The sequence below is a fragment of the Canis lupus genome, chromosome 2 (assembly GCF_011100685.1).
Source record: "Canis lupus familiaris isolate Mischka breed German Shepherd chromosome 2, alternate assembly UU_Cfam_GSD_1.0, whole genome shotgun sequence".
In the NCBI taxonomy this organism is placed as follows: Eukaryota; Metazoa; Chordata; class Mammalia; order Carnivora; family Canidae; genus Canis; species Canis lupus.
The window spans coordinates 82,821,376-82,848,957 of NC_049223.1; the positions used below are offsets into that span (position 1 = coordinate 82,821,376).

General features: G+C 50.5%; 1 protein-coding gene across 4 annotated transcripts in view; it reads right to left on the reverse strand.

Annotated features, from left to right (window-relative positions):
• KAZN (kazrin, periplakin interacting protein) overlaps window positions 1-13,708 on the reverse strand; it is a 1,012,902-nt gene extending 999,194 nt beyond the window's left edge. The window contains exon 1 of one of the 4 annotated variants that reach the window (XR_005356153.1): window positions 13,516-13,626. Coding sequence is in view for 3 of the 4 variants with exons in the window: in XM_038531936.1 (XP_038387864.1) it covers window positions 13,516-13,636 (121 nt within the window). In the remaining variant the exon portion in view is untranslated. Of the gene's footprint in view, window positions 1-13,515 lie in introns of all 4 variants that reach the window. The other 3 variants (XM_038531936.1, XM_038531937.1, XM_038531945.1) reach the window with 3 other exon arrangements.
• Window positions 13,709-27,582: the final 13,874 nt, after the last annotated feature.

The following is a 27,582-nucleotide window of genomic DNA, read 5'->3' on the forward strand; positions in this document are numbered from 1 at the left end:
GCCAGGGCTGTCTTTAATCCAAATTCTTCAATTTCTACAGGCCGGCTGAGAACAAAGGCTCTCTGCTTGCGCTGTTACTTCTGTTACTGCTAATCCACACTATAAATCTGTGTATGGGTATCACTTTCTTCAGATCCCAGGAACTCTCCTTGAGAATCTAGTTTAGGATGCACATAGTCTCTTGTCCTCTATTGGACTACACGATCTTACGTCTCCCCCAGCTTGGGCACAAGAATCACCATCTAAGTCAAAAAACGTTACAGTGGGAGAGGTTATTCCCGACCCCATTCGGAAACTTCTCACCAGGAGACTGAGCTTTTCACCAGACTAGCTTGACCTCATGCTTCCCAGAAAACGGCTTTGGAACTGGGTGAAGACAGCAGAAATTTGATTTGTCTGTGGAAGAAATTCTGGACAAGGAGGTATCGTCAATGGCTCCAGGGGCAGGTGACCTTTACAATATCCTCCCAGAGGCATGCCTGCGTCTGAGAGCAAAGCAGACATAGGTGATGCCAGCCTAGGTCATTCCAAGACCCGTCCCCACCTACCTACACGCACAAGCCCCGAGACATACCTCTCCCAAGGCTTGCCCTGTCCTGCCACTCCTTCTGCCATGACCGGGCCTGGAGCCCTGGGCTGGGGTCTTCTCTGCCAGCCCTACTGATTTAACAGAAGTTTAGATACTAGACCCCATCCTGCCAAGCTCCTGGCATAGCTCCTGGGGGGCTTCGCAAGGGGTCACTCAATCTCAACATGAAGAGACATTGCCAGTTGATCCTAATCCTGGTAGGAGAGACAGAAAGCACATTTCCAGCCTTCAGTGGAATTCTGGATCTGAAGGGGGTGCCTTGTGATTCTAGAAAGTTCCATCTATCTCATGGTGGAGATGACCTCACCAGGGGGAGGGAGGACAAAATTCTAGATATAAAAACACTTTCCATCAAGGTTTCAGCCACTAACTGAGGTTAGGGACACTACTTCACGGGAGGAAGAAACAAACACCACCCATGCAGGGTTTTGCTTCCCTCGGGTTAATGGAGCCAGGAAGCCACCGTCAACTACTCCATATATGCCCTTACCTAAGGGCAGACGTGGTTTCACTTGGCAATGCCCTGCACACAAGCTGGTGAGTTTCAGTTTCCAAAGAGGCACAAAAAGCACAGTTTTTCTATCTCTAGGAATAGAGATTTGCACCCAGAGAATTTCAGGAATGCATTCTGTTTCTCCTATGATTGGGACCAACGGCTGCAGGAAAGTCCTACTCTACGTAATGGTCGGTTCTGGTCCTGCCCCTGCTCTGGCTTTGGTGATACCCAACTGGCACAGAGGAAGGCAAAGTCAGGAAGGGGCCAAAGCAGCCAAAACCTAGGGAGAGGTGAGCCAGGGGAACTTGGGCCCGTCCAACCATTCCAGACAGCAGCGTCCTGTTCGCCAGAGATCAGGTCAGCCTTTTGCCGCACCGGGTTTTAGCAGGTCCCTCCCTGACACAGGTTGGCCCCTACGCCTCACACCTTCAGCCTCCGGCCCTCTGAGGAGCAGCCTGCCACGTGGGTGGTGCTTTTCTCTCTCCAGCCCTGAGATTCGCTGGTGTGTTTCTCCTCTGGGGAATATGGCAGGCTGGAAAAAAAAAATGCCACAAACATTTGGAAATATAATGGGCAGCCTTATAAACACAAAGCTGAGCTCTCAAAGCCAGGGAAGTCTGCAAGAAGTGTGGCCCCTCCAAAAGATCGCTAGAATTTGTCAATGTTACCGTATTTGGGGAAAGGGTCTCTGCAGACATGATGAAGTTAAGGCGCTTGAGAAAAGAGATTATTCTTGATTTTCCAAGTGGTCTCTAAATGCAACCACAAGTGTCCTTACAAGACAGGGAACCGGAAGGTCACACGCACAGAAGAGGAGGAGCAATGCAGCCACGGGGCGGTTCCCGGAGTGACCTGACCCCAGGGAACGGATGCCACCCGCTGCAGGGGCTGCAAGGGGCAGGGAACAGATTCTCCCCTGGAATCTGTAGGCAGCGCAGCCCTACGACACCTCGATTTCAGTGCAGTGACCTTGATTTCAGACTCCTGGCCTCCTGGACAGTGAGAAAACAAATGTGTGTTGTTTTAAGCCAACTTTATGGTAATTAGCTAGAGCAGCTGTGGGAAACTAATATATCCACAAAACAAACTAACAAAAAAATGCAAAATTGAAACCCAGAGTGATAGCACACACCAACACCCAGGCTGCTCAGAGGCATGTGCTGATCTTATAAAATGGGTGCTGGAGTCCTACTGGCACATGGGGGAGGTAACAAGGTCTTAGGTTACCCTGGGTAGAGGAGTTAGAACTGCACTTCACACACTCACAGGCGTGCACACGTACACTTGTACGCACGTACACACACGCGCACACACTCCAGCTGCCTTAGATGGCTCCGCCATCAGGAAAAGAGGGGACTAGGATAAGGGTCATGCACACAAGCAAAAGGCAAAAGGGTCTGAGTCCTGGATTGAACAGGGCAAGAAGCCAATCTTCCTTCATAGCTCGGTACCCCAAGCCTGCCCTCAAATGGGTTTGGGTTCAAATATATACTGCCTGGGGCTTAACGAAATCCTTAGCTCAGAAATTCCCACTGCCCAAGGCAATGGCATCATACAGATAAAACCCCAAACATGAGCTCAAGATCCAAACCTACAGGGATCCCTGGGTGGCGCAGCGGTTTGGCGCCTGCCTTTGGCCCAGGGCGCGATCCTGGAGACCCGGGATCGAATCCCACGTCGGGCTCCCGGTGCATGGAGCCTGCTTCTCCCTCTGCCTGTGTCTCTGCCTCTCTCTCTCTCTCTCTCTCTGTGACTATCATAAATAAATAAAAATTTTAAAAAAAAAGATCCAAACCTACAAAGCACATGGAGTAATAAGTTCTCCTGGACATGTGTCAATAGAAAAACAGAAGAACTGGATCCAAAAATACCAGAAATAGATGATCCCTTCTCAGATAAATGTGATTCTCAATGATTAAGCAGCTTAAATATAAGATCAAGATTGAGAGCAGAGAGTCAAGAGATTGCATTAAAAAGAAAAGGAATACCTGGAAGAATGTTTTTAAGATTTTATTTATTGGGCAGCCTGGGTGGCTCAGTGGTTTAGCACCGCCTTCAGCCCGAGGTGTGATCTTGGGGTCCCGGGATTGAGTCCCATGTCAGGCTCCCTGCATGGAGCCTGCTTCTCCCTCTGCCTGTGTCTCTGCCTCTCTCTCTCTCTCTCTCTCTCTCTCTCTCTCGATCTCTGTGTCTCTCATGAATTATTTATTTAAATTATTCATGAGAGACACAGAGAGAGGCAGAGACACAGGCAGAGGGAGAAGCAGGCTCCACGCAGGGAGCCCGATGTGGGACTCGATCCCAGGACCCCAGGATCACGCCCCAGGCTGAAGGCAGGTGCAAAAACCACTGAGCCACCCAGGAATCCCAGAATACCTGGAAATTTATTTTATTTTTTTATTTTTTATTTTTTGGAATTTTTTTTTAAATGACTCAAATAGAACTTCTAGAGGTTTAAGGTTTTTAAAGCTATTAAATGAAAAACCTTATTGCCCCAGTTAGGCTAAAGATTAGACACAGCCAGAAAGAAAATTAATAAACCAGAAAGTGGTTTTTAAGCCCCTGTCCAGGATGCAGCAGAAAGATGAAGAAAGGGAGTACGAAACACATGTCAGACAGAGAAGTATGATTCAGGGCACAGGGAGATTTCTAAAAGAGACAATAGGAAGAGTGGGCGAGAATCAGGATTCAGAGAAATTAACTGGCTTAACATTTTCCAGAACTGAGCCACCAACCTTCAGACCTGAGAAGCTCAAAGCCCAAACAGGATACATGAAATGCGATGAACTCCCAGACACTTGATAGTGAAACTACAAAACCTCCAGGATAAAGATTTTAAAAGCAAATACAAAGAAAAGGCAGACCACCCCCAGAGAAATGACCTCAAGAGCAAGAGAGGCAACAATGGAGACAGGATTATCCTACCCAAATGCTGAAAGAAAAATAAGCCGACCTAGAAATCTATACCCCGCAGATCTCATTCAGTGACACTGGCCAAAATAAAACTAAAACTCTTGGAGATCCTCGTATGCAGTCCTTTCTGTGGCTAGTCCCAATCTCCACTGTAGACTGGTCCCAACTGTTTATGAACATCCCAGCTGTCACCGGCCTGGCCTCTAGAATCCAGCTCTTCATACCCTGGAGCTCTGCCGCCAGTAGTCCCTGCACAACTGGCCATGCGGGGCGGTTGGAGGGTTCTCTTCCTATTTCCCTTTTGACCTGCCTCCGCGCTGTGGACTTCCTTGGTGCTGATGACGGTGCATGATGGCCTCCAACACTCTGGGCACATCCCAGCTCTGCCTCCTGCCTCCCCATCCTCTGCTCTTCTGGCTAAACCAACGTCTAGTCCCTCCATGCAGCCCTGTGGACAACTGCGTCGTTCGGAGTGCTGGCCAGGTGGTGGACCCTGCCTTGGCTCTGTGCAGACCCTGTTTTCCCACAGCTTTCTGGGTCTCCCACCGCCCCTGAGAGGTGGCCCACCTGTTTCTTCTGAGCACTTCCTACCACCCTGTCACCCAGCAGCTCCCAGCTGCTGCTGCAGTCTCCCCAGAGATGCAGAAAGACCCACTACATAAATCCCTCGGAATCAAGGCCAAGACTCTGGGCTTCTCAAGGAGCCAGGAGCACTTGTCTCTCAGACCAGTTTGCAATCCCTGAAAATCCCTCCCAAGAACTGGCTTCCTTCCCAAGCACTTCCTTGCTCCTCCCTTTGCTTCATCCCCAAGCCAGTCCTCTCTTCAAGCCTCCTGACTGATCCTCACTACAGGTGACTGCTAATGACTCCAAGAGGAGGAGTCTAGGACTGCTAATGACACAGAGGAGATTTTGAGTTTTGAGAAGTCCTAAAATGCAAGTGGAGCCTGGTCTGAGCACTTGGCTGCCTTCGTGCTGTGTCTTCTTCCTTAGATGGAAGCCAGCTGGACTGATATTCCCCGTGGTGTGTGAGCCCGGGGCTCCCTCCTAGCAACAGCGACACTAGACCCTGTAGGTCACAACAAAGGGAAACACAGGCACTAAGTGAGGCTGGTGGATGGAGAAGACCAACAGAAGCACGTTTACCTTCCTGGGTAAAGCCCAACTGGGTCTGCTTCTTCTAGCTTATTCCTTACATCCTTAGGTGGGGAGATGAGATGGGAATTGGTCAAAGGAGCCGATGTCCAAAAGAAAGACACTGTGTGAGAACACAATAGACTAGAAAGGGTTTATTCTTCAAGGTCTAAATGGCACCCCCACAAAAGGTGGAGGTGGGGCTGAGGAAGGAAGAGATGGTGGGTGGGCGGGCAAGGCGGAGGCATCTGTCTGGATGAGAGCTTTGCCCTTGGTTTAAATGGTCATCTGGCAGAGGGTTTGGAAATGATGAGGAGACACAGCCATGAGTTTTTCAGGAGCTGGTTCATCCACTGGGGCCTCGTGAGAACAGCCCACATGAGGCCGATCGAGTGAACGTGACCAAGAGCAAGAGTCTAAAGACTGACTATACCTTGGGCAAGAAGTACCTCCAGGTCTCACTCATTGGTGGGCTCTTGGTACTACCTAGGCCAGCTTCCAGCAGGAAGCCCACCAGTCACTTAGCCCCAGCACTTTCTGAAGAGAGGACTCCCCTGTTCTCCCACAAACAGGCCGTTTTCCTTCTTATTCAGCAGTACATATTAACTCACCAAATCGAAGACGTGCCCGAAAGCCCCGGGGGCTGATCCAGCAGGACCACATTTGTTATATAAGGGAATGTGGACAAGAGCGGGGTTAGAGGCTCATCCTAAAGCTTTTATTTTATTCAAGGAAAATCAAGGGAATGGGAGACCAGAAAGTGGGAATACCGAAGCTGGAAGTGACCCATGACCTGGAACAAGAGACCTGTCGACGACAGCTGAGGGCTTAAACCAGACATTGTAAACTGGTGGCCCACAGGCTGGACACAGCTATCACAGTTGGACCCTCCAGAATTTAAAATCTTGCATTTGCTGATACACATTCAAAAACTGGGAGATTGGGGTCCCTGGGTGGCGCAGCGGTTTAGCGCCTGCCTTCGGCCCAGGGTGTGATCCTGGAGTCCTGGGATCGAGTCCCGCATCGGGCTCCTGGCATAGAGCCTGCTTCTCCCTCTCCCTCTGCCTGTGTCTCTGCTTCTCTCTATCATGAATAAACAAATCTTTTAAAAAAACAAAAACAAAAACTGGGAGATTTTATAGGAATATCAGGGCTCTAGGGTTCCTCCAGAGAATAAGGTCTGGCAACACCAGCAACCTTGCCCCCGCCAGTCATGCTGAGAACTGGCGACCAGTTCACCTGACCTGTCTGACCCCTGTTCCGAACCAAATAGTCACTCCTTCTGCTGTCTCTTAACCTGAAACTTTTTCCTCCAAGATCAGATGCTCCACATTTTAAGTAACATGTGAATCTTATTTATTCAGCTGCCCATTATTAACGCTGACCATCCAACTTATCACGTGAAGGGGAACATGCTTGTGAATGAATGCAGGTGCTGCAGGTTACGCTGGACGACGGACGTGCACTAGGCCTGTCCTAGCAAGCCAGGGCCAGTGAGGACCTTCTGCTTCAAACACACTTTTGTGATTAGTGGATGGAAATTCTCACAAATCTGGTGATCCCTGGCTTTGGGGAGGACAAATGTTGAGTTTGGGGGGATTTTTTTTTTGACCTCAATGATTAGCCAAGGGTAAAGAAGGAGTAAGTTTTTACTGGTCAGAAGGACAAGAGCACAAGGAATGTTTTGTTTTGTTTTTTAAGATTTTATTTATTTATTCATAGAGACACAGCTAGAGAGAGAGAGGCAGAGACACAGGCAGAGGGAGAAGCAGGCACCATGCAGGGAGCCTGATGCGGGACTCGATCCAGGATCTCCAGGATCACGCCCCAGGCTGCAGGCGGCGCTAAACCGCTGAGCTACCCGGGCTGCCCAGAATGTTTTAATTCCTGGCGTAACTAAACTGTGTCTCACTGGGCAGGATGGTGATGATGTGCTGATAAGGAATAGTCGTAAGGACGGTGTTAGCAGCTGAGTGTCCTCCCCAAAGTCACATGTTAGAACCCTAGTCCCCACTGTGATGGTACCTTGGGGACAGGGCCTTTGGGGGAGGAGGTGCTGAGGTCATGAGGCTGGAGCCCCTCAGTGTGGGATGAGCGCCCTTGGAAGGAGAGACAGAAGGATGAGCGCCCTTGACTGTCTCTCTGCTCCCCACTGTGGGAGCTACAATGAGAAGGCAAATAAATAAAATTAAATTAAAAAAATAAATAAAATAAAATAAAATAAAATAAAATAAAATAAAAAATAAAAAATAAAATAAAATAATTAAATAAATAAAATAAATAAATAAAATAAATAAAATAAAATAAAATAAAATAAAACAAGATAAAATAAAAAAATAAAATAAGAGAAGGTAGCCGTCTGCAAGCCCAGGAGCAGGTCCTCACCAGACACGAGATCCGCTGACACCCTGATCTCAGACTTCCCAGCTTCCAGAGCTGTGAGAAACACATGCTTTTGTTGTGGGCACCGGGCTATGGTATAGACTGCCATAGCTGCCTCAACTATCTAAAGCAGATTGCACCTGTTTATACATAATGCATTCTGCGGCCGGAACTGAGAAAACATTGCACTCCTACTAACTCATCATCAGGCTCGCCACAGCCCTGTGAAGTAGGTAAACTATTTCCATTTTACAGGTGTGGAATCTGTGGCACAGAGAAGTCAAGCTACTTGTCCAAGGTCACACAGCTAGTGAGCAGCAGAACTGGGATTTGAACCCAAGCAGTTGCATTCTTCAGTCCTCGGCCTTGCCCCTGACAAACCGGTCTCTGGAGAAAGAAGTCAACAAGAGACCAGCTCCTGCTTCTAACGTAAGGACCTGCGGGGAGGCCGGGCTGCTCACAAGCCAGGGCTCCTGCGCACACCACTCATTCCACCGTGATGGGGATCCAGGTAGTCCCTGTTGCTTTGCCCTCAGACAAACACCACTGGCGAGAAGTCCCTGAGGTCAAGGTAGGATACATGGGGTGTCGCTGACGGTAGCTGCATCCTCAGGATGTCACCAGGACGCTGAGAAAACCCTACCTGGGGGCTGAGGGTAGGAGATTAGGCCAGGGGCAGACGCTGAAGAGGGCCACATCGTCTTCACACCACCAAGGAGGCCTCTTACCCTTCAAGAGCTGGAGTCAAGAGTGTTCGATGTGATCAGCCCAAAGGACCACCGGGATGAGCCGTTCTCCGCCGCCCTGATTGCACAAGCCACCCTGAGGCCTAGGGAGAGTTCGTCCCGAGAAAGAGAATGAACCTAACGGCCAGTCTGCTTTGCCCGGCTCCACCGACAGCACCGCGCTGTGCTGACGGCTGCTCACCCGACTGACAGCTGGCCTGCAGAGCCATCGACACCCTGGCCGCGTCCTACTGACAAGGACCACGCCGCCGCCGACGCCACGTGCGGTTCGGAGGATGCGAAGACGGCCCCGATGGTCGTTCCTTACCTCGGGGCGCCCAGGGCCTAACGCAGAAGGTGCCGATGAACGGATCACAGCACAGCGTGTGGCGGGTACCGGTGCAAACAGTAGGCCACGTCCCCTATAAGCCACAACCCCCTGGACGGCGGGCACCGTCTCCCACAACTCTCGATACCGCAGAGCCCACGTTCGTTTAGCCAACGTCCACCTGCCAGCATAGGCGATCAACACCTGGAGGTGAGGCCCCGAGGAGCTGGGCAATTTGACAGAGTCTGGCCAGAAGACCAGGAATAAGGGGAGACTTCAGACGCAGGCGGCTTGAATCGGAATCCTGGCCCATCCGCTGACTAGCTGAGAGAAACACTTCCTCTTATGGGCCTCAGTCTCCCCATCTATAAAATGGGATTGACTTCCGTTGCCTTACAAGGATGCGATGAGGAGGAAAGAAGGTAACGGAGGCGCTTAGCATAATGGCCCGCGCAGAACAAGCACCTGATCAAGTGTCAGCTATGGTCAGGCCCACCTGCCGGCAGCGGCCACGATAACCCCTGGTCCGGGATGTCAAAGCAGGCTGCTCCCACTGCGGCCCTGGCAGGCCGGGAGCAGGTCCTGGGCAGCCATCTCCTGGGGAGCTTAAAGGAGACCTTAAAACCGTGTTAACCATTTCCCACAGACGGGAATACAGGAAACAGGGCTCCTTGCTCTGCTCATCATCATCTATTTAACTTTTGCAAAAGTGCCCAATGTGCTCGGCTCACAGCAGATGGCAGGACTCCTAGTTCTCTCCTCTCCTGGTTATAAATACGGCAAGTGGCTTCCAGACACATACCGACTGCACATCCAGATAAATCCCTATATTGTTCAAAAGGCAGGAAAGGGGGTTCCTCTGGCAGCCTTCGGAAGGGAAGCAATGAGGTAATAAAGTCAAAAGATGACCAGACCCTGACTTATGAGACAGACAGACAGACAGACAGACACGGCTTGCCTACTTGTGTGTTTCTACTCGGCACAGAGCTGGAGCTGATCCTTAATCAACGGTGCAGACGGGGAGCTTGCGGGTGGCTTCCGAGCGGCACCCCAGGAGTGACGCAAGAGAGCAGCAGTCCAGGCGTGCAGGCCCGTCCGCCTTCCTGCTCTCTCCCCTCCTCCACCCTCCCCCTGGAGCTGTGCCCGAGTCTATGCAACGCCATGGGATATGTCGGACTGAGTGACTTCGGTCATTGTGGTCAAGGAAGACAGCCCTGCGGGAACGCCTGCCACCCAAATCACATGGGGGGACGTGGACCCAGAACGACACGGGGCAGCTCAGCGAGTGAGAGCCTGGTACAAGCGACGGAGCCCGCAGGAGCCCGGGCCTGCAGACGGTCGGGCCCAGGGGTCAGTAAGAGCCTGCAGCAGGGACCCAGCCAAACACCAGGGGGACCAGAGGCTGTCCCCCATCCAACGCTCCGGGGGCCCAGGAGGAGATGGGCAAGAGGAGCTACGGGGCTACCCCGGGACTACGAGGATGCCAGCCTGAGTCTGTACTGCCCCTCCTTGGGATTCCTCCCCCCATCCTCGGCCGGGTGCCAGAGACAGCGAGAGGCCAGCACAGCAGACTAGTGAGGTCCCCAGCAGCCTCCCTGGGAGGGCGGCCCACGCTCCCACCCGAACCGTGTCAGGCGGGAGGAATAAAGAGCAGCAGCCTCCAGGCGACAGCAGGGCCCCGAGGGAAAGGGGTGCAATCTGGGCTGCAGATTAGGAAACAGAAGGGAACTAACCTCGAGGGCTAGGCTTCCCGAAGCTGGTGGAGGACCCCGGAGGGGGATGAGGGTGGGCGACACCATCAAAGCCGACAAGAGAGCCAGAGTGCCACTTGAGAAAGTCCACTGAGAAAGACAAGACACGTTTTCTTAAACCCCTTTGTGAAAAAAATAAAATAAAATAAAATAAAATAAAATAAAATAAAATAAAATAAAATAAAATAAAATAAAATAAAATAAAATAAAATAAAATAAAATAAACCCCTTTGCAGAGGCTGCAGGATTGCCCGATTTGAGCACAGGTTTTGGGGTCAGGCTGACTGGGGTTTAAGTCCCAAGGCTGCCAACATCTAAACTCACCCATTAAATAGGAAAGGCAAAAATTTTAATTAAAAAATAAATAAATAAATAAATAAATAGATAGATAGATAGATAGATGATAGGAAAGGGCACTGTCTGCCTGCAGGGTGGCCCTAAAAAGGAGGCAGGTACGAGCTCACCCAGCACAGGTGCTACAGATCTGGGAGCGCGGTGGGAATTGCTCTTGCTAGAGCTTTCAGACCCACCCTGAATGCTTCCTGCCCAGGGCACTGCCTGCTGTGCACGGGGGTGGGGGGGGGTGTTGGGGGAGGGAGAAGACAACCGAGGCACCGCGTAGTGGCAAAGGTCCCAGCAGGGAAGATGGCTGGAGTGCGGCCTTCCACGCCGGCCCACACAGGTTCCAGCTACCTCCGTTCCGGCTCCGCGGCTCGGTCCAGGGCAGGGATCAGGACTCTCTTCTCTGCGGAGGGCAAGGTAGCAAGTATGTTCAGCTTTGCCTTACCTTAGTAACAACTACTCAACTTCGGGCCCTCGAAAGCAGCTACAGATAAAATGTACGTGAACAGATGTGGGCGTGTACCAAGAAAACTTGATTTACAAAGGCAAGTAGTGGGCGCCACGGTTTGCCAACTCCTGGTCTAGGGTTTGGGGGTTCATCGGGTTCACATAGCCGGCAAACAGCCGGCTCAGAAAAGCTGAATTGGGACTAAACCAGAAAGAACTCCATACTCTTTCCATGGCCCCACCAGACCTTCCCAATCCTACTACCGCTAACTGGGTCAAGGGTTCTCACTGGGCCACCCATGCCCAATTTCACCCTCGCTACCCCCTTATGGGGCCCTTTTATGTCCTCCCTCCCCTAACCAAGCATCCTTGGCTGCTCCATCTCTAAAGAACCAACTTCTCCTAAGACATGGGATACTTTCAGACACAAAAGATTAAGCCAGGTCATCACTGGGGGCCGCGTGCTTTAGCGGCGAAAGGCACAGGCTTGGGGTCTGAAAAGCCCCCCCCCCCTTTGACTACTTCCTAATGGGATGAACGTGGGCAACTTGAGTGTTTCCCTTGCCTGTAGAAATGGCTTAGGATTTTTGAAAATTAAGATAATTTATGTAAGACGGACAGGAGGACTGTCCCAAAAGGGAATCATTAAAAAAGTCACATCCTATAGAATTCTCCTTCCTCGATATGCTTTACAGGCACCACGCAGCTCTTCTCCTTGAGGAAGATCATCTCCTTTTGACTTACTCTTCAGCTTCTGTGGCTCCGGAAACCATGCAGGGAAAGCACCCAGCAGGTGCTCAGTGCGCAGGGTGGCCGGGGGCTGCATCTTCCTGGGGAACGGGCGCGATGGACCCGGGAGTCAGCCCCTGGAGCCGCAGGGTCATTGCTCACAAGCGTATCATTGGTGATGCGGACTCAACTCCACGTGGCCGGCTGGAGAGGATCCACATTTTCTCTCGCCCTCTCCCACCTCTTAATTGAGCGAGCTCTTCTGACTTAGCTTTTTTGGGGTCTCCTTTGCATGTTTCTTTAGGGAGATCGTTCTCCCTTGAGACTGCTGGTCATTATTGTTCCATGTTGCATTGCTCCCTTGACATAAAGGGTTTTTTTAAAAAGAGAGAGAGAGACAGACGGGGATTTCACAGCCTGATCTAGGCCCAGGTGCCTCCAAGAGCTTAGAGAATAAAGCCACAGGGGACAGCACCCGGCCCTTTAGAAATCCAATCTGCTGTCTCACAGTAACTTCAGAGAAGCAGGACAGTGTGTGACCTCGGCCCACACAGGCTCCCAAGCCTTCCTTCTCGGGTGGAAGTTGAGGCACCGAAGCCCCCGCAGACCAAACAATCCACGGATGCGTGAGGTGGGAGATTCCCAACCTTCTGGACAAACCAGAGCCAAACTGCATGTGGAGAGTGTCCAATGCTTCGGGCCCCTAGGACCCAAGGCAGCTGCGCAGAGGGGCCCCGACCGGCCCTGGAGGGACGTGTGCCCAGCTTTCCCCACATCCTCTAGAAACATTAATGAACACTTGCCACTCACGGCGCCGGCAGTTCAAGGCTTTCCATGCACTAATCTAAACTTTGCAGCGACACTCTGAAGTACATGCAGTGTCCCCATTTCACAGATGAAGAAACAGAGACGGGGTCACCTGCCTGAGGTCGCCCAGCTTGCCGCGGGTGAGGCCGGAGGCCCGGCAGTGTAGCCCCAGGGCCCTCCTCCGCCGCTGCACCAGCGCCACCCCGTGCAGACGCGCCCCATCCTTAGAAACCAGCTCGTGTGCTTCCTCCCGTGCGCAGGGACCCCAGAGACCCGGACGGGAGGTCTGGGTGGATCAGGCCGCCAGGAGCCCGGTTCTTGTTTCGCAGCCAAAGACGGACAGCCCAGGGGAAGGGGCCCGCCGTTGCCCAAGTCGTGCAAGCACCTAGCGAAAGCATCAACACCGACAGCGGCCCCCAGACTCCTGCTGCAGTGCTCGTCACCCCGCCGGACTCACGGCCAAACTGCACGATCAACGCCTGAACACGCACGAACCCTTCCCCGGCAGGAACGGCCTCAGGGAGCAGGGAACCGGGCCGACGAGAGGCCACCAGGAATCCCGAGCACCTGTCACGGCCCGGAACCGGGCCCGCCGGCCGCCCTCCCTAGCCCTGTCTGCAGCCCGCAGCCACCTGCGCAGAGAGCGGGGCTGCAGCCACGCGGGAGCCGCGAGGCAGGAGCAAAGGGCAGGAGGTGCCCGCAGCGGCCCCGGGGGCTGGAGGACAGGCCACCTGCGCCAGGAGGACCTGGCCACCCGCGTCAGCCGCTCCTGCCACCGGCCACCTCACCCCCGGGAGCCACAGAGGGGAGACGAGAGCCCGGGGGCCAGGCCACCTCACCAGGCCTGGAGCCCGCGTCCCCGCGCCTCCTACCTGCCTCCATCAGCTGGCACTGCTGGCCGAAGGCGTGCGAGAAGGTGACGGCGCCTGGGGCCGGGCTGCGGGGCGCCGGCGGGGGCTCCCCAGCTCTCCCGGGGGCGCCGGCCGTGCTCATGGCAGCGTCAGCACGCAGGACGGCAGTGGCCGGGCCGGCTCTGAGGCTCCGTGTCCCCGCGGGGCAAGGTCCCGCTCCCGGGTGGCCAGGCGGTGGCTCCGCGCCGCTCACGCCTCGCAGTGTGGCTCGGACCCCAGCCCGGCGACAAACGGCCCCGCGAGCTTGGGCAGGTGCTGCGCCGCTGCGAGAGTTAGACGCTGGGGCAGGTGGAAGTTTCCCCCGCAGGAGTCCTGCCCTGTCGTGGTGCGGGACGCGGCCCTCGGCGCCACCTGGAGGGACAGGGTCCGGCCGCGGCTGGAGAGCTCAGGCCCCGCAGCCCCGGCAGCTGCAGCGGCTCCTTCCAGTCCTTCCAGGGCGGGGGCGGGGGCGGGCTGCTCCGGGCCTCACGGGCCCCCCGCTCCCCACGCCGGGGCCCCGCCGGCCGCCCTCCTGGAGCCCGGGAGCCAGCGGCCGCAGGGTGCGGGCGGGGGACTCCGCAGCTCGGGGCCGAGGTGTCCCTGGCTCATCCTCCACCCGCGGTGCCCCCCCCCCGCGCCCCCTCCTTGCAGCGCCGGGGAGCGACGGAGACCCGGCTAACGAGCCCTGCGCCCACCTACTGCGGGGGGGCCCTGGCCACGCCGCCCACGCCACCACCCCTTGCCGTGATGCAAAAGGGACGGTACTTGGGAGATATTCTGGATGCGGAGGGAAGTGCTAACTCAGCCCAGCAGGCTCCGGGCTGCTGTAACCTCTTCGTGCCCACAGCCCAGGAAGTGCCAGACGGCGGCAGGGGAATGCCAGCCGTGAGCCCGAAGATCAAGGGATGGCAGATGCACCCGGCGACCGGAGATGCCCTGGGCGCCGCATCGTCACCACCCGGGACCTCCCGTGGCACAGAGCCTCCAACCTGCTCCACCGCAAAGGGGCGGCTTCCCCGAAGGAGGGGCGGGAAGGAGAAGAACCGTCCACAGGACTGAAACCGCTGCTGCAGGGGCGCAGGGTCTGTATTTCAACGTCCCACCCGCTGAACACAAAGGTGCTACCTTGAGAGAGAGACAGAGGCCGCCCCCCACCCCGGGTTTGCATGTCGGGGATCTGGCTGCAGGGCTGACAGGCGGCACCACGTCCACCAGGAGAAGCCCCCAAGGGTGACAGGGCTGGAAAGCCATTTGCCTCCTGAGTGTTCAAGATACAGAGAGTAAAGTCGCACCGGTCTCGGGCCCTAAGGCTCTCAGACAGAAGCCGCTTCCACGGCAGCTCGGCGCGGGTGCGGCTCCCTGATGTCGGGGTGCGGGCGAGGCCCCCGAAGCCCACCGCTGCGGAGTTCCGGGAGGCCCACTTCGCGTCCACGCCCTAGGGCGGCTCCAACAAGCCAGCAGCCCCTCCTGGCGACAGGGCCTCTCCTCCAAGCCACGGCTTTTTTTTTTTTTTTTAATGTATTTTTTATTGGTGTTCAATTTACTAACATACAGAATAACCCCCAGTGCCCTCACCCAGTCACTCCCACCCCCCGCCCTCCTCCCCTTCTACCACCCCTAGTTCGTTTCCCAGAGTTAGCAGTCTTTACGTTCTGTCTCCCTTTGCAGGGCGTCAGCGGCCCTCCCCTCGGACGACGGGGCTCTGAGGCCATCGGGGAGAAGACCAGACCTCCCGAGAGCCGCAGAAACCCCACGCGAGATGGGCAACGGGTCCGCTTCCCACGTCTCGGCAGCGCCGCAGTCATAACGCACACCCCCCCCCCCGCCCCAGGTACTGTGCAGCCACCGCAGAAGCCCGGGTGGCTTGTGGGGAGGACGGATGGACAGACCAACATCAAGAATTTCTAGGGCAGTGAAAATTCTCCGTGTGATGCTATCAGGATGGATACGTGTCATCATACATCTGTGTGAACCCAGGGTCACAACAGAGAGAGGGAGGCGGCGCCAGCCATGGCCTTCGGGTCATCACGTGTCCCTGCAGTTTATCAGCCGAAACCCATGTCCCACTCTGGCGGGGGACAGATTATGGGGGAGGCTGTGCACGAGGGGCCTATGGGAAATCTCTGCCCCTTCCTCTTCATTTTGTCATGAAACTAAAACTGCTTTAAAAAATTTGTTTAAAAAAAAAAAAAAAACAACCCAGGGCACCTGCGTGGCTCAGTCAGTTAAGTGTCTGCCTTCAGCTCAGGTCATCATCCTGGGGTCCCGGGATGGAGCCCCACATCGGGCGCCCCGGGTGCCCAGCCGAGAGTCTGCTTCTCCCTCTCCCTCTGCTGCTCCCCGTGCCTGTGCTCACTCGCTCTCTGTCAAATAAATAATTTTTAATAAAATAATAAAAATTTTTTAAACCCCAAGGCAAACCTTTATACAGTAACTCAACCTGCGGATGTCTGTTTGGAAAACCAGGGCCTCCTTTCCTCCCGTCCCCATGCACCCAGCCGGCACCCAGCCAGCACCCAGCCGGCACCCAGCCCACCCCAGCTCCCCGCCCTCCCGGGCTCTGTGTCCCAGTCTCCATCTCACTCCCCTCTCCGGGCTCAGGCGACTCCGGGGCCTCCGAGCCTCGGGACTGTGCACAGCACAGTAATGATGCCACCTAACGGCCACTCCTCAACACGTCACCCAAGTGCGGATACCATCAATGAACCGCTACTGGTAATTACACCAGGAGAAGTGGCATCAACTGGGAGGGTCGATCTGTGCGAGAATTGCCCTGGCTGCATACCCTGAAGTGGAATTATCCAAAAATATATGCAAATTTGAATTCATTAAAGGGTGCCAAGTGCCACTCCGGGATGGCTGTGCCGGCTCACGCCCTCCCAGGGCTGCCCGCGCATCCCCCTTTCTCATGGTTTACCGATCAGCAAAACTGAGGAAGCTGGGCAAGCTGGGCAACCTAACGGCTATAAAGTCACAGTTCATCCTTTTGTTCTGCCTTAATCATTGGGAAGTGGAGCCCTCCTTGGAAAGCCTATTAACACTGAGGCTTCCTCTTCAGGAAATTTCCTGTTCATAGCCTCTATCCGCTTTTCCATTTTTCTCATTTCTGACTTTCTCGTTGATTCCCTTGACCTTGCCAGATATCCATTTAGACCTTGCCACTATCTCCTCCCTACAAGCCATCTGACCAATACCTTCGTGCATGGTGTCTTCCCTTGATGAGAAATATTTCATTTGAATATGCTCAGATCCATGGCTTCTTGGACTTACTCTGTTCTGAGGGTCTTGCTCAAAAGATCCTTCCCTAAGGCAGCAAAGTCAGCCTCCTTTATAGCTTTACCTTTCCCACGCAGGCCTTGTCTATCTGGAGCCTGCTCTAATATCCGAGCATAAGGTAGGGTCCAGTTTTGTTTTTCTCGAGACTGTGAACCAGTTTTCCCAAAACCATCTTTTCCCAACCTGCCCTTTCCCCACTGTGACCCCACTATTATCTATCAAGTTCCCACACCCACAGGTCTCTTCTTGAGCACTCTCCGGTTCTATTAGCTCCACCCCATACTGTTCTGTCAATGGTAACATTTTAGAGTCAGTGACCAACATTTTTAAAAGCCTAGATTTCCAATTTCCCAAGACATGTCAGATTTGATGGTGCTGAGTCTGTGCATCTCTTGCTAGTTATCAGATGGAGCAGCAGACACCCCTCTCTGTGCGATGCATGCCTTCCCGTTATACCTAATCTAGTCTGCATTCATTTACAATACAAGCCTATTTCTCCCAGAGATGTGTTCAGGTATTAAAAACACCTTATCCAAAGATAAAAGTCAAAAGAAAACCACATTAAAGAAAATATTCGCTGACTCCCAGGGCTTTTGTTACATCTGGGCTAACAAAGATCATTTATTAATCATCTATTTGATACCTGATACGATGCTAGCCATGGGTTGATGGAGTAGAGGTGGGCCATGGAAAGGGGTAGAGAGAAAGGACGAGGAAACAGTGGGAGAAACAACACATAATCTGCACAGACGTGACAAATGCAGAGAATGATTAATTGAAGCAGAAACAGACCACACTGAACCGTAGACCATCAAAGCTCTTCCCATTCCAACATAGGTGAGGGTCAGCACCTTCAGGGAAATCTTTAAGGGAGGGACTATGTCAAATGGATCTGAGAATGGAAGTGCACTTTGCATCAGTAGAAGACAAAGCCTGGGTTGGGAGGAGGGGTTGGCACAAGCCAGTCATTTGGGCAATGCTCCCTTAAATGCTGTGTTATACCGAAAAGGTTCCAAAGGCCACTTAGGGCTCTTTACATTAGAAAAGAGAAACATTCACTCTACTTCAAATCAACGGTCATAACTATATTTTTAAAATCTCCCCTGGTACCTTTTCACACTTTAAACTGATCTGCCGCAGAGGGCTCCCTTGACTTCGCTGAGACTCCTACTCCCAGAAGAGTTAAAAACCAATTCTCTGACTGATAAGACTCAACTCATCAGCTGTTGTCCCCCATGGTTCCCAAAAGGTGCAGGGTACCACAACCAGGCATCATAGACAGGCGGAAGCAAAGTGAAGAGCTATTTAGGAAAACCTGACCCTGAGCTCAGAGCAACTTGTTTTATGATGCTCCGTGTCTCATAGCAAAAGACCACTCAGCAGAGGCTGTTCCATGCCACGAGCTCCATGGACATTTTTACTTAATAAAGATATTAACATGCCCCCTTCCCAGCTGAGGAAACGTGCACCAAGGGAAATTCAGGTGCTTTGCCCGAGATTACACAGCTGTGAATAGGTGATCCACAAGATGAGCAGTTCTACTGGTTCTCTGCTTCGTGGCTGGCTATCCCCTACTTCACTGAGAAGTTGTGCTGCTGGTGCTAGGTCCACAGAGGTCTCCATGCTGACTTAAGGTTCCAAGCAAGGCTCAATCAATGTCATTTTTACAAAATTTTTCAAAAGATTTAGTGGCCTATTAATTCAAATGCCATACAACTTACTCATTTGAAGTGTGCAATTTATTGTATTCTAGTATATGCATACTAAACATCAGCATGTTAGAACACATCACCTCAAGAAGAAACCCATACACTTTACCTAGAACCCCTAAACACCCAGCCCCCTTCAACCTAAGCAACCGTGAATCACTCTCTATAAATGTCCCTGTTCTGGACTTTCACATGAATTGAATCATAGAACACTTGCTATATAATCATGTCTTGATGTGGTACTAGGTACTGAGTTATCCTAGCAACCTTAAAGGTAGCAAAAAGAGTACTTGGCTCAAAAGGAGCTTAATTAAATCTCTAAATCGACTCATTTAGAAAAGGTAAGCCTTTCTTTCACCAGAGAAGTCACTGATCAGTAAATCTAGGCCACTCTCCTTTTACTCTGTCACAATTGAACCTGTAGAAGTAAACAGATGTTTCTTTGGAGTCTTAAATTCAATCTCATCAATCCTAGGTCTTATTTCTCTAATTTCATGTACACTTTCTAGCACCGAATCAAAAATAGCCAGTTATCTACTTTCCTTCCCTCCTGAGTAATTTAATTCAATCCAAAAGAGGGGACAACATAGATAAAAAATATATGCCTGAGGTGGTGGGGCTGGGGCTCAATGCTGAGTCAGAACCCAAGCAAGGTGAGGGGGTATCTGTAAGATAAGGAGTGAAGGCAGAGGGTTAAAGCCCAAGAAAGGCAAGGAAGGCATTCACACAGATGGTATAGATCTACAGACATCCACAGGTATACACATATCTATATTATCTAATATATAACTATATATACAAAGAAATAAATCTAAATTCAGGATGTGTGTGTATATGTATAGTATGTCAGTATATATACCCTACTTTATACCCTACTTCTGTCCCCTGGTAGTGCCTAGAAGCCATGACACCCCCATAGCAATGATCTCATAGATTCTAAATACCATTTTTCCCTAAAAGGAACCAGAGCTGGTTGATTCCAAGGCGGAGATGAAGAAAACACAAGAGACTTGAATGTCTTGTTCAGCCAGAAAATATAGAAATGTTCAAAGATGGATGGAGACATTCCAAAAACCACATAGAAGCCAGGTTAAAGAGGGTCCCACTGGCCAAATCAAGTATAATCTGAGCAGTAAGAATAATAATAATGAATTTAACCCACTAAATAGAAACTTATGAATCCATATGGATAGATGGATGGATGAATACATAATACATGCAGATGTATATAAATAAGTGCATAAATAGATGAGAGAAAGCTCTTCCTTGTAGCAGGATGCCAACCAATAACTGCATTCTAAATAATGTAACTGGAAAGCTGCCATTCGACAGCCATTCAAAGTTATAAATCAGGCAAGAAACATCAATGAGTGCCAAAACTATAGATGAAAGTTTGATGAGGAACAGTAGACTTAATGTCTCAAACTCTGTCCCTATAAAATATTTATTAATCGCAAAGTAAAAAGGGAGTGATTTCACAGTGGGGAAACCCAATGAAGACACTCTTAACCAAGTGACCCAAGTTAACATCACTAGTAACAGAATAATTCCAAACCATGTACCAGTAAATAAGGTACAGTAAGACAAAGTCAGCAGGACATTTCTGCAACGTCCCAAACAAAGATCTATTTCATGAATCTAATCATGAGGAAATCAGAGAAGCCCAAACTGAGGAGCATCCTGCAAAAATAACTGATCTGTAATCTTCAAAAGTGGCAATGTCATAACTGTTAAGAAAAATCTAAGAAGTATTCCAGATCAAAAGCAACTAAAGATGCAAGGCAACCAGATGTAACCTGTGATCTTGAACTGTTCCAATAAAACTTGAATGAAGTCTATGGATTATACTGTAATGACGGGTCAGTGTTAATTACTTGAGTGTGACGGCTGCACTGTAGCTGCAGAGGAGAGTGTCCCTGATGTGCAGGAAATGCACTCTAAAATGTTTGGGAGTGATGGAGCATAGTTTCAAATGGCAGGTGAGAGAAATGTTCTTTGTACTATTCTTGCAGCTTTTCTGTAGATTTGAGGAAAAAATAACCAAACACAACAAAGACAACATGATCGAAATGCAAGAGAGCGACAATCACAGGTAATCCAGATGACTCTTACCCCAGAAACAGACTATAAGAAGTTTGCTTAAGATGGTCAAGGAAACAAGAAAAGGTAAAGAATTATGGTAGTGAAAAGGACACTATAGAAAGTCACCTCGTTGAAACTATAAGTAGCCAACTGATATTAGACACAAGTAGAAAGAATTCACAAGCTGGAAAAACAGAAGAAAGTCAGAACGAAGCACAAAGAAGAATGAGACAGAGCGATGCAGTGGAAAGGTTACACTGTGGACAGTGACACTGTCGCCCCAGAAAGGCAGAAAAGAGAAAACGGGGTAGCAGCACTGTCAGAAGAGATCATGGATATACTTTTCTAATGACTAAAATAAGATTTAAGAGGCTCAAAGAACCCTAAACAGGATAAATAAAGAGAATACCACACCTCGGCAGAGCACAGTAACATACTGAAAACCAGTAACAGAGAAAGTCTTAAAAGCAGCTGGCGGTGGGATGAGGAGAGAACAGGCTACCTTTGAAAGCACAAAAGAGACGGGCACCCGCCATCATCACAAACTAAGGAAACCAGAAGTTCCTGGGATGATGTCCTCCAGGCGCTGAAAGAAAATAACTGTCACACAGAATTCTACACCCAGTGAAAATATCCTCCAAGAATGAAAATGAAAGAAAGACATCTTCAGACTAAATAAATCCAGAAAAGCTGATCACCAGTAGATCCAGTAAAAAATATACTAAAGGGACTTTCTCCAGGGAGAAGAGAAGTCACCCCAGATGAGAGCTTGGAGCTATAAGAATGAACAAAGAGAAGTAAGTGCTAGTTGTAGCTAAATCTAACTCAGATTTAAATTGATATTAACATGTAATATTAATGTACAGTCACACACATTTATAGTTATTAATAGTCATGATTAATTTGTTCCTATTAATACATCAGCAATGCACTATAACGTTTAAAGTACATGTAGAAATAAAATATATGACCAAAATAGCTTAGAAATTGAGATGGCAAGTGGAATTAGAATGTTCTGAGATCCTTGCGTTGTCCGGGAAAACAAAGGAGCATTAGTGTATATCAGGCCTTGATAAGACAAGAACGCATGTCGGGATCTCTAGTGTAACCACTGAGAGTATAGGAAAAGAGTAGATGAACACCAGATTAATAGAGGAGGACAATAAATATCAAAATAATAACCAATCCAAAAGATGTCAGGAGAGAAGGGAGAACTGAAAAGAAAGCTGGCCCACCTCTGTTATGATCAAACCAAGGGGGGAAAAAAAAAAGCAACTTTAACAACCACAAATATCCTTCCTAATAACAAAATTATCAATTCTAGAAGCCTCAAAGCAGGAGGCCAAAAAAAAAAATGGATAAACTATATGGAAAAATAAACCTAGAAGTGAAAAATGGAAAAATTAAACAAAAGAAAAGCAGAGAATATTGACAAACAGAACATAATTAACATATTGACCAATGGGCACGTTTAGATTATTATACTCGACAACTGCCAGATAGACACTTTTTAATGTAGAACATTATGAAAGTTGTCCCTATGTCACGCTTTAAGTTTCACAAAAACGTTCTTCAGCTGACAAAGAGTACATATTTAAAAGCCCAGAGAGAGGGATGAATGGGACGAGCACAGAGGGTTTTTAGGGCAATGAAAAGACCCCATATGACACTATGATGGATAATATCATTATACAGCTGTCCAAGCTCATAGAATGTGCAACACCGTAAATGAACCCTAAGGGAAACCAAGAACTCCGGGCATAATGATATGTCAACACACGTTCATCGATTGTAACAAACATACTGCTCTGATGGGGGTATTGATCATGGTGGAGGCTGTACACGTGGGGGACCAGGACTATGGGAAATTTCTGTACCTTCTTCTCAATTTTTCTGTGAACCCATAACTGCTCTAGAAAATAAAGTCTACAAAAAAAAAATCCCTAATCTAACCAGCCTCCGCCCAGCCAGGATAGGGACAGAAAGAGCCAAATAAATAAAAAGGCAATATATCCAATTAAAAAGAAAAAGAATCCCATAGAAGAGAAAGTTAATAATGGTAAATATGCAAAAACATAATCCATAATGGTAAAATATTGGAAGCTTCCCCCTAAAATTAGGACTGAGATAAGAATGACCACTATCATCACCTCTATTCAGGATTATTCTAGAAGTTTAAAAAGATGAAATTGGAGGGACGCCTGGGTGGCTCAGTGGTTGAGCCTCTGCCTTCGGCCCAGGGCATGATCCTGGAGTCCTGGGATCGAGTCCCACATCAGGCTCCATGCAGGGAGTCTGCTTTTCCCTCTGCCTGTGTCTCCGTCTTTCTCAGTGTGTGTCTCTCATGAATAAATAAACTTTATAAAAAAATGAAATTGGAGGTTTGAAATTAAAAAAATAAAATTGTCCCTATTTGCACATGACATGACTATCGTAGGAGACCCAAAAAAGAAAAGTCTACAGATAAATTATTAGAATAAGTTCAGCAAGGTTGTTAGATATAAGGTATATACAAAAGATAAATTATATTTCTGTACATAAAACAGAAAATAAAAAATTTTAAATATAATATTGAAACATATCAAAAAACTAGGACTAAATCTAATAAAAAATACTCAAGACCACCCTAAAGAAAACTCTAAAAGATGGAGAGAAAGTAAACACATGCAGAAATGTACCAATAGGCCATGGATTCATGGAGTCAATGTTGTAAAATGTTCAATTCTCCCCACAACGATCTAAGATGTGATCTTATCAAAATTTGAACAGATTTTTCTATGAACACTGACAAAATGATTCTAAAATTTAATTGGAAAGGCAAAGAGCCAAAAGCTCTTGAAGACCATAAAAAATGAGAAGACCTGCTCTCCCAGGTTATCCAGATTTTGAAGCCTCATTAATTAAGAGAATATATTGGCCCAAAGATACACAAATGGACTGAGGGTAAGAATAAAGGGTCCAGCAGGTGACTCACCACCGCAGAGCAACAGAGATGCTCAGTGGTCCTCCACCGGAAATCCATATGGGAAAAGAAAAGTTTGACCCCAACCTCACAGCACACTCAAAAGTTGATTATTGGATGGATTATAGATTCCGATGGGAAATTAAAACAAAACTGCTTGGGGCACTGGGGTGGCTCAGTCGGCTGAGTGTCCCAACTCTTGATTTTGGCTCAGGTCATGGTCGTGAGACTGAGCCCCTCGTCAGGCTCCATGCTCAGTGGGGAGTCTGCTTGTCCCTCTGCCTCTCCCCCCTCTCAAGCTCATGGTGTCTCTCAAATCAATAAATAAATAGATCTTTGAAGAAAAAGAAAACCAAACTGCCTGATGATAACAAAGATTATCTTTATAAACTTGGGGTGGGCAGTGATTTCTTAAATGAGACACAAAAAGCGTTAACCATAAGGAAAAAAGGTTGACAATGAGACATCAATCAAAGTCAAGAACTGAACCCAGCTGTATGGCTCGTCTTTCCACTCTCTTAATGGTGACTCTTGACAAAGGGAAGAAATTTGCATCACCAGGAGCCAAGAAAGGATTCCTACTCTCGTTGCAGAAAGAACTCCCTCAAATCAGTAAGACCAAGAACTCCGTTAAAACCAGACAAGAGACTCAGACAAGCCCTCCACAGAAGAGGCTACTTACAATGGGAAAGGCAAAGTGATACCACGATGAAATAACTATCCCAGGGCCGCCTGGGGGGCTCAGGCATTGAGCGTCTGCCTTCAGCTCAGGGCATGATCCCGGGGTCCTGGGATCGAGTCTCGCATCAGGATCCCCGCAGGGAGCCTGCTTCTCCCTCTGCCTGGGTGTCTGCCTCTGTGTCTCTCATGAATAAATAAATAAAAGGAAGGAAGGAAGGAAGGAAGGGAGGGAGGGAGGGAGGGAGGGAGGGAGGGAGGGAGGGAGGGAGGAAGGAAGGAAGGAAGGAAGGAAGGAAGGAAGGAAGGAAGGAAAGAAAAGAAAGAGAGAATAATCCCAAACCCACGAGAATAGCTCAAATCTAAGGCTGGCAGCCCAAGTGTTGGTAAAGGCGTAGAGCGGCAGGCACCGTCGCGGCCACTGGTAGAAGCATGAGGTGCCGCAGACCTTGGGACACCCGCCGAGCAGCCGGGCTTCTGCTCCTGGCCAGACGCTTGCCGGAGCGCGGGCCACACGCCCCGATCCGCTCGATCCGCTCGCAGCGGCACCCGTTGCTCAAAGCAGCCCCGACCTGCAAACGCCCCAAGCTTCATCAGGAGCCACAGGACAGTCGCGTCTAGTCCGGTCACTCCGGGAGCAGAAGTGAACAAGCACGAACTCGGGTGACCGTCAAGGTTGGAAGGCAAAGCCAGACACGAACCCGGGGAGGAGTCCGCGCGGTTCGCCTCGGGGAACGGCCCCGGCCGCGGTGTAGGGGTCAGGCCGCGGGCCACCTTTCGAGAGGAAGCAGAAGGGTCCCCGGGGCCTTGCGGTGCCCTCTGTCCCCGGAGCCCCCCGCAGACAGCCCGCGGCCTTCCCCGCCAGGAGCCGCACCCAGATCACCGCGGTGACCTGTCCCCGCGCGGCCAGCGCAGGCCCCGAAGCAGGCTCCTCCGGGCCGAGAGCCGCGTCGACCTTGGGTTAAAAGCGGGGAGTGTGGTCCCGGGCTCCCCGGTAGCAGCTAAAGCTCTCAGCTCCGCAGCCTGTGCTGAACGCACCTTCTGGGAGACACGCTCCCCAGCCTGTCCCCAGCCTGTCCCCGGCCTGTCCCCGGGCCGCCTATTCGGCCTCTGCGACGGAGACGCCGGGCCGCCCCGACGGTTCCAGTGGCCCCCCCCCAGCTCCCTCGCGCAGCCCGGGGCTCGGAGCTCTGCACCGCCCAGAGCTGGGAGCTTGGTCAACGGTGGCGAGGGACTCTCCCAGCACAGTGGCCCCGTGGGTCCCCGCTCCACGCTGCGTGCCAAGTGCCCAGCGTTTGCACCTGCCGCTCTCCGCCTGAAGCCCCCCTGCCTCTGGCGCTGAGCCCCAGGTTCTGATGCCACTGCCTCGGGGAGCACCCGCCCATCGCCCCGGTCGCCCCAGAGCCTCCAGTACCGGGCCCAGACCTCCCGTGAGGACCCAGACCTCCATGACATTTGACGACCACTCCTTCTCCAGCGCCAGAACTAGGGTGAGGCCAGTGACACACTCACCTCGGATGCAGAGCTTCCGGAGTCACAACAAATAATGTATCTTACCACAACATTTTTTATCAGAGGTCAAAATGAATGCAAAGAAAATCACAACGAATATCAAAATTTAAAATTAAAGCAACAAAAAAAATTTTTTTAATTAAAAAATTAAAAAAATAAAATTAAATAATATAAAATAAATAAAATAAAATAAAATAAAATAAAATAAATAAAATAAAATAAATAAATAAAATAAAATAAAATAAATAAAATAAAATAAAATAAAAGCAAGATCGCAAGGCCAGGCTCACCACAGTACAGAGGGCTGATTCCCAACCCTGCGCGCTGGATGGGAGGTCTCTGCAGGGGCTGCGAGTCTGCATCGCTCACCAGTTCCCCAGTGATACTGACACTGCGCATCCAGGAGCCACATTTTGAGAACCACTGCTTTAGGGTGTACCTCCCCCCACTTCCTACCTACCCCCCACACCAAGGTACAGAAAATAACTGTTTCTATGCCACGAGCAGAAATGAGCAGAAAAGCAGCACTTTGATGCACACTAACATTTACAGGCTAACCCTGTGGTAGGCTGCATGACGGCCCCCCAGAGCCCCCCAAAACCTCACGTCCTCATGCCCAAAACCTATGAACACGTTACCTTCTGTAACAAAAAAGACTGCAGATGTGATTGAGTTGGAGCCCTGCAGAGGGGGGAAGACGAGCATGCAGGACCCAGGGGGTCCCAAAGGAGTCCCTTCCTCTGGATGAAAGAAGGCAACTGTAAGGGCAGAAGCAGAGACGGCGGGGGCGGGGGTATGTTTTGAGGATGAAGGATGGGGCCACAGCCAAGGAATATGGTGGCCACTAGAAAAAGGCAAGGAAATGGATTCCCCCCTTGAAGCTTCCAGAAACCCTTCGGGACAGGCTGCAGTTAGCCCAGTAAAACTATTTGGGGCTTCTGCTGTCCAGAACAGTAAGAAAATAAATACATGTAGTTCTAAGCCACTGAGCCTGCGGTAGTTTGTTAGAGGAGCCACAGCAAACGGACATACTCCCCACCTGAAAGAGCCTGGCGCCTGAGTAGTGCTCACATCTGCTGCAGGAGAAGGCGTCTCAGCAAGGCCTGTCACGCACATCACGCTAACACTCCTGCGGAAAGGACACTGCGGCTCTGTCACGGGGTGGAAGGATGAAGCTCCACTTTACAGCCATACAACTAGCAGGTCAGGGACAGGGGCCAGGCTCAAGCCCGGGCTGGTGACCTCTAAACCTCACCCCACCCCCCATCCCTCCCCTTGCAACACGGGCGTTTCAGACGCTTGGTACCAAGCTCAGAACCGAGCCCCTCACGTAGGTGATCCTGTGTCATCCTCAACACCATCCTCGGTGAAGCTATTTTTATTTCCATTTTCCACAAGAAAACAGATTCACAAAAACAGTGATTGCCCACACTGTCACAGCTAAGAGGGGAAGAGCTTGGAATCAGATCCAGATTCCGTGTCGGAATCCGCAGTGTAATTAGCCACTAGGCCGCACAGTCTTCTGTGCGAGGAGACCACAGACGTTGGTTCTTCCATGGTAAGGACCAGGTGCCTTACAGTCACCTTGCACTCTGGCCAATCCTTGCGTGCACCAACCCAAGGGCACCGTGTTGATATGGCTGGGCCTCCCCTCCCCCTTGAGATCCATATCCTAAATGACACCAAGAACCAAAATCCTGCAGGTAGTGTAGACCAGCATCCCGTGATCATACCACAGTGACTCCAAGTATCAGAATCAGGTTGTAAACAGAGCACCTGGGGGACATCATGGAAAAAGCCAGTCTGAACTGGGGCCAGCAGGGCAACCGC